At 35.1% G+C, this 17,880-nt stretch overlaps 1 protein-coding gene across 1 annotated transcript; it reads left to right on the top strand.

Annotated features, from left to right (window-relative positions):
* Positions 1-685: 685 nt before the first annotated feature.
* On the top strand, positions 686-17,845 carry LOC140055292 (E3 ubiquitin-protein ligase SHPRH-like). The gene is made up of 25 exons (XM_072100594.1): positions 686-727; positions 1,025-1,807; positions 2,152-2,367; positions 2,825-2,888; positions 3,243-4,128; positions 4,632-4,739; positions 5,618-5,744; positions 6,093-6,217; positions 6,574-6,652; positions 6,840-7,003; positions 7,191-7,298; positions 7,679-7,960; positions 9,143-9,319; positions 9,786-9,893; positions 10,684-10,820; positions 11,493-11,663; positions 12,134-12,202; positions 12,939-13,116; positions 13,540-13,680; positions 13,836-14,012; positions 14,559-14,753; positions 15,419-15,511; positions 16,041-16,312; positions 16,557-16,637; positions 16,759-17,845. Exons 2-25 carry the CDS (start codon positions 1,033-1,035, stop codon positions 17,105-17,107), a joined length of 5,082 nt encoding a protein of 1,693 aa, XP_071956695.1. The 5' UTR covers positions 686-727; positions 1,025-1,032; the 3' UTR covers positions 17,108-17,845.
* Positions 17,846-17,880: the final 35 nt, after the last annotated feature.

Below are 17,880 nucleotides of genomic sequence, written 5' to 3'. Positions count from 1 at the left end.
CTTTCGGGCAACACAAGCAGGTGCTTTATTTTATTAATAATATAAGCATGGAGGTATAAAAATATTATACCTCCATGATATAAAATAAGGATCTATATTAACCTGTTAAAATCCAGTGTATCCTCATTACAGTTATGAACAACTAGAAGTTATTTTATTATTCAAATTTCAACATTTGTATCACAGAATTCGTAAAACTAACGACAAGGCATGGGTTTTAGGTCGGCTTTTCTTACCAGTCATCTTTACTCGCTATTGCCTAGAGGGAAGGCCTAGAGGGAAGATTTTTCTTTTTGGCAAAGTTTGATCTTAAAATCTAGACTTAGACACACTACAGTACACTGCGGCCTAGCCCTATCTATCTAGCCAGCCAGGCTGGGCCTACATTGTACATAACTACATACACTATCTAAACCTATGCTAAAATAGCCAAGGCTACAAGAATTTTTCATGGATTCCTTTATCATTTCTAGTTAGAATAAACAAATTATTACTATACCGAAAAATTGTTATTGTATATCGTTTCAACCTACCATTAATTCAAACCTAGGCTAGCTAGGCTTATGATCCTCCACCTTTTCTTCTCTCTCCGTGTTCCACGTTGCTAATGTTTACATGATATGTAAATAAGGTCAAGTCATGCATGTCGAACGCGCGAAGAGATGCACTGATGCAGAGAGAGAGAGGCGCACACGACACGACAACAACGACATTACTGTAAAAACGGGTCAGTCTAATTATTAAAAACAACCGAAAACAAGCATAAACAACCGAAAACAGGGCAGTGTTAGATAGAGTAGCCTAGCTAGGCCTAGCTCGCCAGCTGCTGCAACTAGAAAGTACTCTCTTATTCCTTAGACTAGCCTAGCTAGCCTAGCCTAGGCCTACTCTACTCTAGTCTAACTAACACTGCCCAGCCTCTCAGTGTTAAGTAAGACAGTACAGCAGTAGTAGTAGTAGACCTAACGGCGCGCTTTCATTCATTTCTATGTCAAGATAAATACATATATCTTTTATTCAGCAGATTGCAAGATGCCACGTAAACGCAAGAAAGTTCCAGTTCGCATGGCTGATGAAAAACGGTCATGCCTTTCGTGGAATTTGCACTTAAGTGGCAACCTAGCACCAGCAACATCCACCATTGATGAAGTTGAAAATGAAGCTCACACTAATGATCCATTCTCACTGACCAATATGCAAATTAGCAATCAACAGCTACAAGTGCTTCATCCACATGAAATAAGTTTTCAACAGTACAAAGCATTATGGGACATTTCTGATTATAGCATAACAATCCATGATAAATCTCCACCCAAAAGCATATTCAAAATAGGAACGTTCAGTCTTCAATTAAGTCCACATTCTTTGAAAACCGATGAAGACTGCCCTCTAGAGGATTCACCACCTGATTTATTACCGAAAACGCTACCATCTCATAACAATTTTTCCTTGTTCACAATCACAGAAAATACAAAACAAAAATTTTATGTAGTTTTCGACAGCGATTCAAATAATGAAAACGTTAACTTTGGTGGCCCGTACATTTGTTTTGATGCTGGGATTGAGAGTGTTACGAAGGATGCTTACATAGACGGGTTAGAGGTTGTCTGCCGTGTCGGTAGAGGCAAACACTTCAGTGTGACAAAGGGGGAGTATTGCGCTTCGAAATCGTCTTTGGATCTTGAAGTCTGGATAGGTGAAGTGGCGTTGAAAACGCCAAAGTTTGCTGCTGAATCCAGCAAACTGACGCATTTCCAAAAGTGTACACAGAGTGTCATGGAATGGTTGCGAGGAATTCATATTGAAGGTGATATATTTTAATAAACCGACATTGGCCTTATCCCTTTGAGAAGAGACCTATTAATTTTTTAAACTCCTACAAACTAATGAAACAGTCCTAGAAAGCTCACTGTCAAAGACTTTAACCTTCTTGTATAATAATGTCCAAATTTCCTATAATTACTTTACTTAAATACACAAATCAAATTCCTCTAAAATAATATATATTTGTTTATTTTTGATAGAACATATCAAACTTTATGTGCCATAAAAATGTGATGTGCCCATATATGGACATGACGATGTCATATCACTACCATATTTGGGCACATTTACAAACAATTGTCTGCAAATCATAAATTCTCTTTTTAGATTCCACAGGATGTGTAATAAGACAACGTCAGGATTTTGACGATGTCTTTAAATTTGTCCGAAAATTTCACAAAGAAGAAGACAAATCATGGCTTTACTCTATAGGAGATGTTCAACACGATAAACTTGTTCCTAAGCTGAGAGAATATCAGAAAGAAGCCGTCCAGTGGATGATCAAAAAAGAAAAACTAATAAATGATAAAACAAAAGAAAATGGTAAATAAAAAATAAATGAATTAAAAAATTGAAATGACACCTATTCATTCATGCAGAACAATGGAAATTACATTACATTATAAATTCTGATTTAAGGGATCATAGTTACTGCAGTAACTGCATTGTTTTACTGCAATAATGCAAAGCTTTGTTTGTTTCTATGTAGACATTTGTGAGGCAGTAACCATGGTAATAAACAGTTTGTGTAATTACCCAAACAAAGCTTATCAGATAAAACTACTACATTTTATTATTTATTCTGAATTTATTTAAAGCTTTGTCTACACTATCAAACTAGTTTGACAAAAAAAAAGTAGTGATATGTCAACATCATGTCCATATATGGGCACATCACATTTGTTGTCACAAAGTTTGATAGTGTAGACAGATTATAAGAATGAAATGTAGTACAGTAGTTTTATCTGATAAACTTGAGATACAATTTCTATCTTTTTAGAGTTACATTGCCTTTGGACTAAACTGGATGGTTCTCCTCTATATTACAATGCTAATAGTGGAATGTAAGTTTTGTTACAATATGTTGATATCCGATTCTATTGGTGTATCTAGGCAAATGTCATGGGAAATTACATAGTATCATGGGACATTTCCTAAGCACAGCGTCCCATAACATCTTTTTTCTTTAGCCGTAACCTAATCTTAAAAATACTATATAATACAGTTTTCGCATGTGATACTGTATCATGTAATACGTGTCAAAGGTCAAAAGACTGATTAATATTCTGTGGCAGTGACCTTTGTTGCCGCTGGTGAGTAAGGGTTATAATGATTATATTCCTAATTCAAATCTGATGACCGTGATTCTTTTCCACAGATTAAGGAAATTAATGAGCCTTTTTTTTTATTGCATTTAGATTTACACGTGTAAAGTTCCTCCAACCACAGTCGTTCCCCGGTGGCATTCTTGCTGATGAAATGGGACTTGGAAAAACGGTAGAAGTACTAGCGTTGATACTAAACCACAAGAGACATTGCTCGCCAAATCCAGAAGTAAATGGCAGCTTAAGAAAATGTGATAATGAGAAAGACCTCGGAACAGATGTAGAATCATTAATAGAGATTTTTACGGAACCAAAAGAAGAAAGTGAACTATCACAGATGTTGATTGAAACTGTCAATGGAGAACCAGCTGGTACTGGTAAACCAACTAGTACAGATGAACCAGCTGGTACTGGTAAGCTAAACAGTGGTTCATCAACTGAAACTAGTAAACCCATCTGCAATATTGACTCAACAACGACCAATCTTGATGTACCAATGTGTAATGCTGACTCAATCACACCCGATCGTGATGTACCAATGTGTAATGCTGACTCAACCACAACCAATCATGATGTACCAATGTCTAATGGTGACTCAACCACAACCAATCGTGATGTACCAATGTGTAATGCTGACTCAACCACAACCAGTCTTGATGTACCAATGTGTGATGGTGAACCAGCTGGAGAACACACAGAGATTAGCAGTTGTAGCGATGAAGAAACATCAGATACTGATGGTGAAGCAGCCATTCCAGACAAACGTCATAAACCAAAGAATACTAAGAAGTCTTGTGAAACTGCCGTTACTGGGGAGCCCAGAATACTGCAGTGTCTTTGCGGTATGCAAGAGGATTATTCTGATTTAGTTGTGCAGTGTGTTAGGTGCAAAGTGTGGCAACATACTAAATGCGTCAACATGGATACAGACATACTGGACAAACAAGACTACCAATGTCCACATTGTTGGTCGTTAATAGTAAGAAATGATTTTTTTTTTTTTGTATATTTAATTTGGCAATTCTTCTAAAGCTCTGTCTACACTATCAAACTACTTTGACAAAAAAAGTGTGATGTGCCCAAATATGGTGGTGATATGGCCAAATGTGGTAGTGATATTACATATTCGTGATATTACATATTCATGTATGGGCACATCACATACACGTAAATTTTAAAAGTGTAGACCAAATACATATAATAATTTTTTTAATCTTTTCATTTTGACGAAGAAATAAATATTGTTAATCACATTTAGAATATAATAATCATTTTATCATGCTCTGTCTACATTATCAAACTAGTTTGACAAAAAAAATGTTGCTGTTGATGTGCCCAAGTATGGTAATGATATGCTTAAATATGGTAGTGATATGACATCATCATGTCCATATATGGGCACATCACATTTGTCACTTAGTGTAGACAAGGCTTTACATTGAAAATGTTCCAATTTTAAGAAATGATGTTATCTCTTTCCAGGATGCAGTAAAATCGTCTGCTACTCTAATTGTCACACCAGCAGCCATATGCCACCAGTGGGTAGATGAGATCAACCGCCATGTGAATCTCTCCGCAATTAAGATGTTGGTAAGTATTGGTTTCTTTGTTTGTTTGTTTGTTTGTTTTATCTTTATACTGGGTAACCTCTTCAGTCAAAGACTGATCTCCCAGAGGGCCCAGTTGGTGATCAGTGGCTGTGATGTACTAATACACTGGGGTAACCCCCTACTCATCTCGAAAGATGTACTAGGTTCTTTAAAGTGCACACGAGCAAGTTGTGCACACTGGACCTACGGTTTATAGTCCTTATCCGAGAAGACTCGTTCTACCACCAGAACCATGGAGTGAGTGAGCCTCGAACCCCTGCCGATGTTATGGCTACGTGATTACGGTTCCACTGTCTTAACCGCTCGGCCACTCGCTACGTGCCATCAAATTCTTTTTTCAGATAGTGTGCACTCCAAAACAAGAAGAGACACTGAGGACCTCCGATTCTTATGTGTATTTCTTGTGTAACCTCAACCTTGTAGGTCATAGGGTATGCATATTGGTTAGCTGCGGAGCCTGGTATCAAGCAAGGAAGCAAGTCCCAATTCCCCTTGATATTTCATTTTTTAAACAGGGTTGCACAGATTTGAACCAAACACCCTAGAACTTGTTGTCACAACAGATTGCATTATTTAGCCTCTGTTAGTTCAAGGCAACAACAGGACACTAAACTAGCCTTGCCAAGATAGGAACTCTTAACAGTTCTTTGATCTTATGTCTGGCTGTGACAAATACCAACAGTACTGTACTATGGACAAAATCTCTGCAGCATGCGGTGTCTGTTACGGAGCATGGAACTGATCGTGTCGCAGCCACAGATAAACCCTTTGATCTCCAGAGCATCCTGCCGTGGTTATTTATACTATTTTACATATCTCAAATTGCAGTTGTTTTTGCGTTTCTTCTTTTGTTATTAGGTGTACAAAGGAATCAAGAAGCATGGTTATATTCAACCAAAAGAGTTGGCATCCTATGACATAGTGCTGACAACATATGATAAGTTGAGCTCAGAACTACACTATGTTGATCTACCTCACTGTAATGGTAAATAAGTCCTCTTTGTTAAACCAGGCCATCTTTCAAGTTATATTCTCTCCATAAATATTCCGCATTTTTTTTATAACACATTTAGACTACTGTAATAAACAAACATTTATATATTTTTCTGTTTTCTTTTGACTGGATTGCATATTCAGTAATGTAGTACTACTTTTAAAATGGTCCAGGTTTAAAAGTAAAGAAAAGGTATAACATATATACAGAAAAATAAAAGCATACATTTGAAAGATATATACACTGATACAGAAAACTTAGAAACAAATTTTCTTTTGTATAAAATAAAAAAGACATATATACAAAGAATGTAGCAAGAATGTTTGTTGCTTTTTAAAGATAATGCAGGACGTAAGCTTCGGCATGCTAAGCGTTACATGGCGACACCTAGCCCCTTGCCGTTTGTGGAATGGTGGAGAGTGTGCCTGGATGAAGCGCAAATGATTGAGTCACCAACAGCTAAGGTAAGAGTATAAGGGATGTAGCTAACAAATGCTAGCCTGGATAGCAAGGGTAGATGCTAAAGGGGTAAGGCTGGCCGGAGAGGGTTTAGAAGATGGAGCTGCGGTGGGTTGTAATAATCTTTCAAGCTAAACAGGTTATGCTAAGTTCGCACCGCGTCTGTATTTAGTCCAGTGACTAGAAAAATCTGGGGCATGCATCAGTGAGTGTTTTTATAAATTTTAACCGACCATCGGACCACAATCCGGGCTTAGTGTGAAGTATATAGAGGGCATTGATCTTAGCATTAAAAAGATTAAAAGCTTTTTATTGGAATGTTTACTCGTTCATTTGAATATACAGTACTGTTTACTTGTAGTCTGCTGAGATGGCATTGCGCTTAAAAGCTGTAAACAGATGGTGCATCACTGGAACTCCTATACAACGTAGTATGGATGGTAAGTTTATAGAACAAATTACAATTCCTTTCAGCCTGGCTTATTTCAAAATGTTCCACCTAGTTTTAACTACACTTAAACCCCTCTAGTACAACTCCATGTACTGAAATATTTTATCCTACCCTGAGATTTTGTTCACCCAAATTTAAATTTAGTTACAATTCAGTTAATCATAATTCTGTTTTAGATCTTTATGGTCTGTTGTTGTTTATTGGAGTTGAGCCATATTGGGTTAAATGTTGGTGGGATCAGTTACTTTGCCGTCCATTCTATTTGGGAAAGACAAGACCTATACAAGAAGCTGTTGCAGAAGTCCTTTGGCGAACATCAAAGAAAGATGTTATTGATCAAGTAAGTTAACTGGTTTAAGATGCAATTGACCAAGTAAGTTAATTGGTTTAAGATGTAATTGACCAAGTAAGTTAACTGGTTTAAGATGTAATTGACCAAGTAAGTTAACTGTTGATTAAGAAGTTGCTTATATCCAATTTACTGTACTGTAATTACCTTTTAGACATGACATTCCTTTTCTCTGCAGATCAACCTTCCACCGCAGACAGAGGAGCGACATTGGTTGAAATTTTCACCGGTTGAGCAACATTTCTATAAGAAGCAGCACAGCGATTGTAGTGGCCGATTTATGTGGGTTAGTATTGTTTAAAAAAAAAATATTATTTCTTGAATGGTCCTAAAATCAAACAGTGGGTTTAATCAATTAGTATTCATGATACCAACTTGATTGAAAGTACTGATTAATTGTCAATTTGTTGGTGACTAATGGACCTCAAACCTTTAGTTTAGACTTTTAGTTGATGAAAGATTGGAGATATATTTTTTGAAAATGTTTAAGCTTTATTTAAAATTGCGAGTTGTATCTGATCAAATTTATGATGACATGAATAGTTCATTAAATATTCAGATTGTACATATTTCCATGAAATAATTTCTAGATTGGCTGTGAAATCAAAATGGTACAGTTTTTTTAAACATATTTGTTTAATTTGTTTGTTTCTTATAATATTTCAGGCATTACATAACCTAAGGAACACAGATCTAAAGACCAAACTATGCGACGTTGACAGAGACACTGTTCAAAAGCTCATGAACCCTTTGCTGCGATTACGTCAAGCCTGTTGTCATCCGCAAGCCGTCCGTGGTCAGTTCATCCCACTTCAGAAAGATTATCTCACAATGGATCAACTTCTGGTTTCACTGCAAGAAAAGGCGAAGATTGAAAGTGAAGAGTGCCATCGTCAGTTGGTGTGCTCCCTCAACGGCCTGGCAGCTGTCCATATTATGAAATCTGAGGTATCTTTGTTTTTCAATTCAATTCGTTTATTCAATATTCAATAAATATTCTTCACACATATTAAAAATACATAAAATAATAATTATATAAACATGTACGATAATAGGGAGGTTTCGCAACCTTAGGAATACGATAACGAAAACGGATACGTCATACATTTGTGAAACTTTTGAGCTGATCCCCATTTCATATTCGTAAAGCGTATTCGTGTTCTGACGAATATCACCAGTCATATTCGTAACTACAAAACGAGTATAGTTTTTGATCTATTTTGCACATTTTGCATTTGAATTAGGAATGATTCATGATTATAATATAATTATAGATTTATTGAAAGTAATTTACTAAAGTAATTTACTAAAATGCCAGGTCAATTTAGATAAATAGCAGTTTTTAAAGTCCTCACTCGCTTTGATGTTACGCTAGGCCTAGGCAGCCAAGCAACACGTACCTGCGTCATATTTTGGACGCGCCTCAATATTTCGTTGCCATGCGAAACAGATTTTTTTATGGCTTACGAAAACGAATACGTGTGCGTGACGTATCCGTTTTCGTTATCGTATTCGTAAGATTGCGAAACCTGTCTATTAATTAATAAAAACATAGTATGTGTGAAAGGAAATTTATATAAGTATAAAGCTTTACACCTAGGCTCCTAAAAAAAGTAACAAAAAAGTTGAAAATGAAAACAGTTGTACTGGGAAGGTTTTTGTTATCTCGCAGTAATAATTAGTTTGAGTAAACTTAAGCAATTTGTAATCAATAATAATATTACTACTTTTTAAAATAATTGTTCTATCTATATTAGGAGTTGTGATGTATATTTGTTGTACACAAGCATGTACAGTATCATATACAGATGGGGTATCAAAATGAGCATAGTTGTACTGGGAAAGTTTTTGTTTTCTTGCAGTGATAACTATCATTAAAAATGCTTTGTTTTGGATATTCATGAATTAGTAATTCTTTTCGAAAAACAAAAAAATTAGCAAAACTAACCTACTTTTGCCTATTTCAGTAATGATTAGTTTGATTACCTTATTGTTTATTACTATGATACCTGTTATCATTGTTTCACATAACTTGTATTATTTATGAAGTTTGTAAAATTGAATAAAAGAAAGAAAAAAAGAAAAGAAATAAACATAAGCAATGTTTAATAAATAATATTATTACTGTAGATTGTTGAAGCAGTTGAGAAATACCGTGAAGTACTACGATCGTCGGACGAATTTAAAGACAAGTTGCGAACAGATAAGTTACAGTTGTACCACGCTATGGTCAACTTGCATAAGCTGCTGGATACCAAACCAGCGGGCGTTCACCCTACGCTGCGAGATGACCAATTAAAAGAGAGGGTAAGTGAACATAAAAAAGAACTCACCTGTGGTTGATCTGTAGAGGGCCTACTCCAAACTGTAGACAACTAATAATATGTTTTTATTATGTCGTGAGGTGTTTTCCTGAATGATCATAAAGTGGGTTTGATCAACTAGCGTTCTTGTCACCAACTAGCCATTCATTCATAAAAGTAATGATGTAGTAGCCTATCTGTACAGTGACCATAGAATGAACCCGAGAAATGACTTGGCACAACTTTTAGTTTAAAAAATGTTATGAAGAATGAGAACATTTTATGAAATTATGTCATTAGTGTTGATATAATATAACAGTAATATTTGTTAGTATAGTTTTAAGATAATTTGGATATAAAGAAGAAAAGCAAGGAGATTTTAAATTAATAAATTTTAGGCAATCGTGTGAAAGGTCAAGTGCCCATAGCCTGCCACGTTTCAATATTAATGAAGTTTGTTTATATTTCAGGCATCTGAAATACATGATGGGTATATGGCTAAAGCATTAGTGAAAGTGACCAGTGCGGAAGAAAACTTGAAGCTTATGCAAGAAACGTTACAAGACTTGGCCTCACAGGTTAAACATCTTCATACTTAAGCTCTGTCTATACTATCAAACTTTATGTGATAATAAATGTGATGTGCCCATATATGGACATGATGATGTCATATCACTACCATATTTGGGCACATCACACTTTTTTTTGTTAAACTAGTTTGATAGTGTAGACAGAGCTTTATATTTACAGTGAAAACATTTTCTATTGGTATATTAATATAATAATAATAATAATAATAATATTTATTCGGCAAAAGTTCATAAAGTACATTTTACAATTCATCTTGCCAGGAGCAAGTAATAGGCATGAGCCCAAACAGAAAACTGCTCTTACTCCATCATTACTTATAAAATACAAAAATAACAAAACTAAGTAGCACAAATTAAGTCAAAATAAAACAAAACAAAACAACTTTACCTTACGTTTCAAGACAGTTTCTTCTAGCTATCAGCAACTGAAGAAGTCAAGCTGATAGCTAAAATAAACTGTCTTGAAACGTAAGGTAGAGTTTTACTGGTTTCCACTAAACAAACTATCATTCATATTAAAGCTTGGTTCCCACTAGAACGTAACGCAAGGACGTAAACGCAACGCAAGCATTTTAACCAATGACAAGCGAAGTTATAGACAGTTAGCAATCACAAGCGAATAAGCCATCGCTTGTGATTGGTCAATTCACTTGCATTGCGTTACGTCCTTGTGTTGCGTCGCTAGTGGGAACCACGCTTTACAATCGTTGTTCTGAAATGTGTATTTTGTTCATACTAGATATACTGACTCTCCGAGAATTATTATTCCATTAATTAGGTTACAATTGATTCTAATTGGTGGATAGACGCCATTTACTTGTTCCAAGAACTTGAGTTAGAAGATTTGATCACGAATAAGATAAAAACAGATTTAGAGGCCAATGCTACTGTTGGTGTTGTCAGCATAGTCAACAGGTAAGCCTAGCATATACCATGAAATTTATCCAATACGCCAAGATACATTTCAACTGACTACGTATGGAATACTTGTACTTATAACCATGATACAGATCACATGGTAGCTATTGACTGTATACAGTTAGCGCTTACGGACACTGCATGTTGATGCTTAAAACAATATCACTCCTTCACAAAACTAGACCGCTATATATTGTGTGAGTCGTGAAAACAGTTAAATGATGATATTGACAGAAAACCACAAATTTATATGTAGTAAATTTACAGACATAAGAGAAACACAACAGGCACAGAACATGAATTCTAAAGTTCCCTGTGATATATATAATTTTAAATGATAAGATGTGGAAATCTGTGAGAATAAGAAAAAGTTCTCCCCAACTGAGATTAGAACCCGGAGCCTTCTGCTTGATATGCAGATGTCCTAACCATTAGACCACTGGGACTTTCATGGTATTGTTCAAGTTACAGTTTATAGTCCTTGTCCGAGAAGGCTCGTTCTACCACCAGAACCACAGAGCAAGTGAGCCTCGAACCCTTGCCGATGTTAAGGCTACGTAATTACGATTCCACTGTCTTAACCGCTCGGCCACTTACTCTTCGCTGGGTCCTGAAGGTGGCCTCTTGTTACAATCTATTTATATGATTTGTTTGTGTTTTTTTTTTCAGATTTAGGGACCTGTCTGGTCTTCAGTTTCTCGTTGTTCGTCATCTGGATTTATTGAAAGAGAAACGATTGGTAGTGTGTGAAACCATCGATAGCCTCAACTGTGAACCCACTGATCAATTGATACAGCAGTGTGTTGAATGCCATCGAAGAGATGATAAGCCTAAAAAGACGTAAGTACGGGTGGTTATTGGTTGTATCTATATATATATTGAGCAATTGAGTAACCGAGCGGTTAAGACAGTGGAACTGTGGAACTGAATACGTAGCCATCGAGTGTTCAAGACACATAGGGGATTAGCCTGGTGTACTAGTTTTCTATATTAATTTGCTTATTTTTATTATTACTGCGATAAAACAAAAAACCTTCCCAGTACTCTCACTTGTACTGATGAAGGGCTAGTGTTTTTGTTGGCTGTTTTATTACTTTATCGTTTTGATTTTAATAGCTTTCTGCTTATTTTATTTTTTATCTCCCACAGTATTGTCATTTTCCAGTAATTTGCCTTATGTGACTCGCCGATTTATATTATAGAATAGAGCGTTTTCGCATTTTTTTTTCAATTACACAACATTGTTATTTCAGTAATTTACATTTTAACTTTAACAAAAAAAAATTTTAATAATTTATCGTATTTTACAGATGTCCCTTTTGTGTAGCAGACACTGTGTTTGATGACTATCAAGTCCTGCTTTTTGCTTTTAGTAATACGTAAGTAGCTCAGCTCAGTTTTTTAAAGCTTGTTAAATTCTTTTATAGTTTGTTTGTTATTGTTATTGCACACCGAGGATAACCCACTAAGTCTTTAAGCTCTGTCCGCATTATTAAACTTATGTGATGTGCCCATATATGAGCAAGATGATGTCATATCACTACCATATTTGGGCATATCACTACCATGTTTAGGCATATCAAATTTTTTTTGTCAAAATAGTTTGATAGTGTAGACAGATCTTTAGACTTGGTTCCAGTAGGATCCTTCTGCTGGTAAATTGGTCAGAACACCAGGAGATGATCCCCTTCTCTTGTTCGAAGCATGTATTGCGTTCTTTAACATGCAAATGAGCCATGTTGTACGCATGACCATCTGAAAGATATACGTTTATTCCAAGTCGCAAGTTGGAACTAACAAAGAGCGGAGATGGGATTCGAACTATGGCACGAAGGAAACTATGGTATTTCACGGTTCAGCGCACAACACAGTGACTACTATTAGTTTTAACTGCTATATGCCACTCTAAAGCTGATTTCTTCACTAGGCGAATCAAAGGTTTCAGCTAATACGCATGTGTAGAGAGAGATTTGGAAGATGGAAACATGAATACGCATGCATAAAAGCTCGCGCTTACGATTCACGAGAAAAAGTTCGCCCTAGTGGAAAATAGGCTTAAGGATGATTGTAGATGGATTATCTTATTTATATTGTCATATGTTTCGTTTCTCTTAGAAATAAAAAGGTTAATGGGAGAGAGTTGAAAAAACAGCAAGGAACCTGGGCTATGAATGAGGTTGAACGCATTCTGCGTACGTTGCTGTCATGTTGCAAGAATGTTGTGAGTGACTACCTTGTCAAAGAAGGAACGGTTCACATTGAAACATTAGAATCCTACAGGAAAGAATATAAGGTGATACATTTTGGTTAAACCTTTAACAAAATGTTAGAAAATCAATCAAAACAAATCTAGGGCCAGCTTATAATTCTTAAAGATGTATTGTCCGCCAAAGCATGACAACAAAATAGTAGAGTTAAATTAACAACAAAAAATGATTTTACTTGTAAAAACCCAATGGACTTTTGCCAAAATCATCAATATTTTAACAGTATAAAATAAAATTCCAGAAAACTTAGTATGAATAAAAAAGTGAGTTTTTATTTACTTTACTGTTTACAAGTATTTTTACTTCTAATTAAATTCCTAAAAAATGTAGTCCGTATTATTTACCTTATTTATCTTTAAATGTATGATTTTGTTTACATTTTCTGTTTTGATGATGATGATGATTTTTTTAAATAAATGTTGAATTGATGTACTCGTCTTTTCTGCTAGCTGTTACGTGGTATGCGGATAGCGTTAGATAATCGTGTAGGTGCGTTGGATGAGTTATTGATGGCCACTACGCGCCTCAGAGTACGGCATTCTTGGGAACCAGTCGATCCTAAGATTACATATGTTATTGGGGCAGGGCAGGTAAAATGTCTTTTCTACTTTTAAAAATGTTTGTAAATTCTTTTACGAAATCCTTACATGATTGTCTACACTATCAAACTGGTTTGACAAAAAAGTGTTTTATAGTTTTTGTTAGTTAGTTAGTAATAGTAATTTGTAATTAATTTTTATTTTAGATTGAACAACAATGGTACAAGTTACTTAACGACCATGTCTTTGCTACGAATGAGTTGCGAAAGAAACTAAGTCAGCAGCTTTATCTAGCCAACTTGGCAACATCAGGCTTCAGTAAACAAGAAAACGGAGAAAATCCAGAGCAATGTCCCATATGCGTTGCCCCACTGGGTTGCCAGGTAATCTTTAAATTTAACCCAATTTAAAAATAATTATTATAAAGATCCATTTTTGTATTAATAACCATCTGAATGAATTATTTTTAGTTAAATCAGCCTGTTTTTGTCACCTTATACGGTTACGTCCTTAAGTAGGGTTGGCCATAGTGTTGAAACATATATTTTTCCTCATTTTGCGGGCCAAGTGTCCCTCCACATTATCTTCATGAACTTAAACCATATGTCCCACTATGCAGAGGTCTTCGTTTTTAAATGATTCCTCTTATGTTAACACCACCTACAACCAACCTAAAATCTGTGCTTCTTTGCTCAGGCACCAGAGATCTGGAACCAACTTCCTCGTTCCATCCATTACACTCCATCCTCTTTTCTCTCCTGAAAACTCACCTATTTCAATAGTTATTCTTTTCATGTTGCGCTGTGAGACTCTGGTAAAGACCTCTCTATAAGTGTTTGATATTATTATTATTAATAGGAGAGGTTTTATAATAATCGCTCATCAATCTTTCTAATATTATATTAATATGATATATTTTACGTTTTTAGTGGACAGTGTTACAATGTGGTCATTGTTTCTGCAATGAATGCATGGATATTTTCATACAAAGACATTCCTCAATTGGATCACGAAAATCTATCAAGTGTCCAACATGCCGTTCATCTACTTACGTGACGGAAATATCATACATTAGTACGCGGTTGAAGGAGAGCGATCTTAATGACAATGGAGTGAAAGTTAAAGTAAGAGATGTTTGTTTTCAAGCGTCCGTTTTGCTCTGTATCTCCACATATGGCAGTACAGTATCATAGGAAAATTCTATAATACATTGTCACATATGTATCACATGTGGCACCTGTATCCTCTGTTCTTGTCTTCTATTATGTTAAGAATATAAGACAAAATTAATTTTAAGAAAAATGTTAAATCACAACCAAATAACTATAAGTCAATCATAGTCTTTTAATTTAACTGGTTTTATATATTATTGTTTTTGTTATATTTACGTGTTTAATACAATACTTTGTAATGTTTATATTTTTTATTTTAGATTATAAAAGGATCCCAATGGAAATAAGCTAATAAGCTTTTTTGGGCTATCCTGGAAAATCTTTTATAAATGTTGTAATGTCCGTAATTTATGTTATCACTTTGTATGTATTTTTTATGATAATTTTCCTAACAAATTTAAATCAAATCAAGATTAAAGTTAGGATTATGGCCTATAATACAGGTGTAACATGTGACACTGTATCATAGAATTTGCCTATGATACTGTACCAAATATAGATACATTACAAGCAACTTAATTTCATATTTCAAAACAAATTTATTAGGAAAATGTTCAGTGTGCTTTTGTAAAATATTAATATCGTATGTGTGTGGTTTTTTTTTCTTTTCTTTTTAGGGTGGACACTCCACAAAGATAGAAGCTGTGATAAAAACACTTCTCACAATCCAAATGCGACAGCCTGGTGCTAAGTCTATAGTTTTCTCAACGGTAAATGTTAAACAAACGTTTCAAATATTGTGTAGGGTTTTTTAACAAGAAAGTAAATACTAAAGTATAATCTAGCTTAAAATCAGGGATAAATTTGTTAATGATGCTTACATATGGATTCCATTGTTATTGTAACCAGGTAGTATCCCACCCAAAATGTCTGACCCTATGACTATACTCGACCTTATATGATAATAGTAATTAAATACAGAATTTGCCATATACTTTCTCGCCTGTTGTTGTTTTCGGACTAGGCTAGGGGGCACCGGATCCCTGTAAAGATCAAGACTTAACCGATGCTAACTGGGGTACTTACACACTGATCCCCAGTTAGCGGTGATGATGTATCCCCACACTCCGGTTTGGGTGCTAGCTTGGTGTTTTTGTCTTTTTGTTCTCTTCCTTTTTGTTTCCACTCGAGCGCATCGATACATTGTTTATTAGCATTATATAAATCTATTATTATTATACTGAACAAATTATAAAAGGGATAGTTTAAGAAATTGATTTTCTGTTTTTTAAACGTCAGTGGACAGATGTGTTGGACGTTATAGCTCAAGGGTTGCGAGATAACGATGTTGATTATCGTCAGGTTCAATATGGCGGACATCCGCAATTCCAAAGTAAACTCATGGAATTCAAGCATGATGAAAAAGTTACAACTCTTCTACTTCCCGTCCAATCAGGAGCCAAGGGGCTGAATGTTATCGAAGCAACTCATGTGCTATTGGTTGAACCGATTTTAAATGTGGCCAATGAGCTTCAAGCGATTGGGAGAGTTCATCGTATTGGACAAACTAAGTAAGATTGTATTCATTTTATTTTTATATAAGTATTACATAAAAAAAACACAATGAAAAGAAGGAGACACTATCACCAATAATTTTATGACCTTTTAACTCAGCAACAAAACACATTAAATGATTGATGATTAAATTATTGTACAAAGATTGATTGATTTGATAAACAAATATGCTTTATATTACAAAAAAGTTCAGATTTAAAATTGCTTTAATATCTTGTGTGTGTTTTGCTTTTTTTCCAGGCCAACTGTAGTCCATCGATTTTTAATAGCGAATACAATCGAAGAGCGTATACATGCCATGTTGCAAACAACCCAGAATAAGTAAGTGTAAAACAAAATATGAATTCTGTTTGTGTGGATAGGTGGACGGTGGATAATTTTATGTATATAGCGCAAGAATAAAAATGACAAAAATGACAAAATTTCAATTTTGTTTTTTTAGTTCATCAGTAAACTCAAGTGAGTTGGAGCTTGGAGGTCTCAGTCTTGGAGATTTAAAAGATATATTTTCAGATGACATAGGAACGTATTGTTTGACTAGTGACCCTAATGAAAGTGGCTTCGCAGAGGCTGTGTCCGGTGATGTACCTTCAACGTCGACAAACATTCCCAATACGTCTTCTACTAGTACCCATCCATCTACGTCAGATGACCAGGGATCTTTTTTGACCAGCGAACATAATGAAAGTGGCTTCGCAGATGGTGTGTCCGATGATGTACCCTCAACATCGACAGACATTCCAAATACATCTTCAATTCATCCATCTACATCTGATGACCAGGGATCATAATGAAAGTGGCTTCCGATGATGTACCCTCAACATCGACAGACATTCCAAATACATCTTCAATTCATCCATCTCCGTCTGATGACCAGGTATCATAATAAAAGTTGCTTTGCAGAGGTTGTGTCTGATGATGTTCCATCAACATCAAAAAACATACCCAATTTATTTTCAATTAATACCCATTGATCAGATGACCAAGGATCACATGACCCATTGATCTATCTACATCAGGTGATTAGGGATCACATGACCCATTGATCCATCTACATTAGGTGATTAGGGATCATATGACTCATTGATTCATCTACATCATATTATCAGGTATCACATGACCCATTGATCCATCTACATCAGGTGACCAGGAATCACATGACCCATTGATCCATCTACATCATAAGTTTGACCCAGTGACTTTTCTTGCACACACCCGTTCTATGTTGATCACATGATATAGTCACCAGTTTGGTTGACCTTTTTTGTTTTGATATATGCACTATTTTCTTAAAATTGGAAATATATTTATGAGAGAAAAAAAAAGAAAAACATATATTTTATAGTTGGTGTTTTACAAGTTAAGTACTTTTGTGAATCTGTATAAGTTATGTCACAGTTGGATGAGATGACCTTTTACTTTTCTATAGTACGCACTATTTATTAACATAAATTATTATATTTATTAAACAATGTAAAATTAACGGTGAACCATAATTTGATTAGAGGAATAATTGCAACTTGATTTTTGTTTTGTAATCGTTTATACCAAACCTTGAACAATG

This window comes from Antedon mediterranea, chromosome 7 (assembly GCF_964355755.1).
Source record: "Antedon mediterranea chromosome 7, ecAntMedi1.1, whole genome shotgun sequence".
Lineage (NCBI taxonomy): Eukaryota > Metazoa > Echinodermata > Crinoidea > Comatulida > Antedonidae > Antedon > Antedon mediterranea.
The sequence above is the reverse complement of the archived record's forward strand: the minus strand, read 5'-3'. Positions and strand labels throughout refer to the sequence as shown.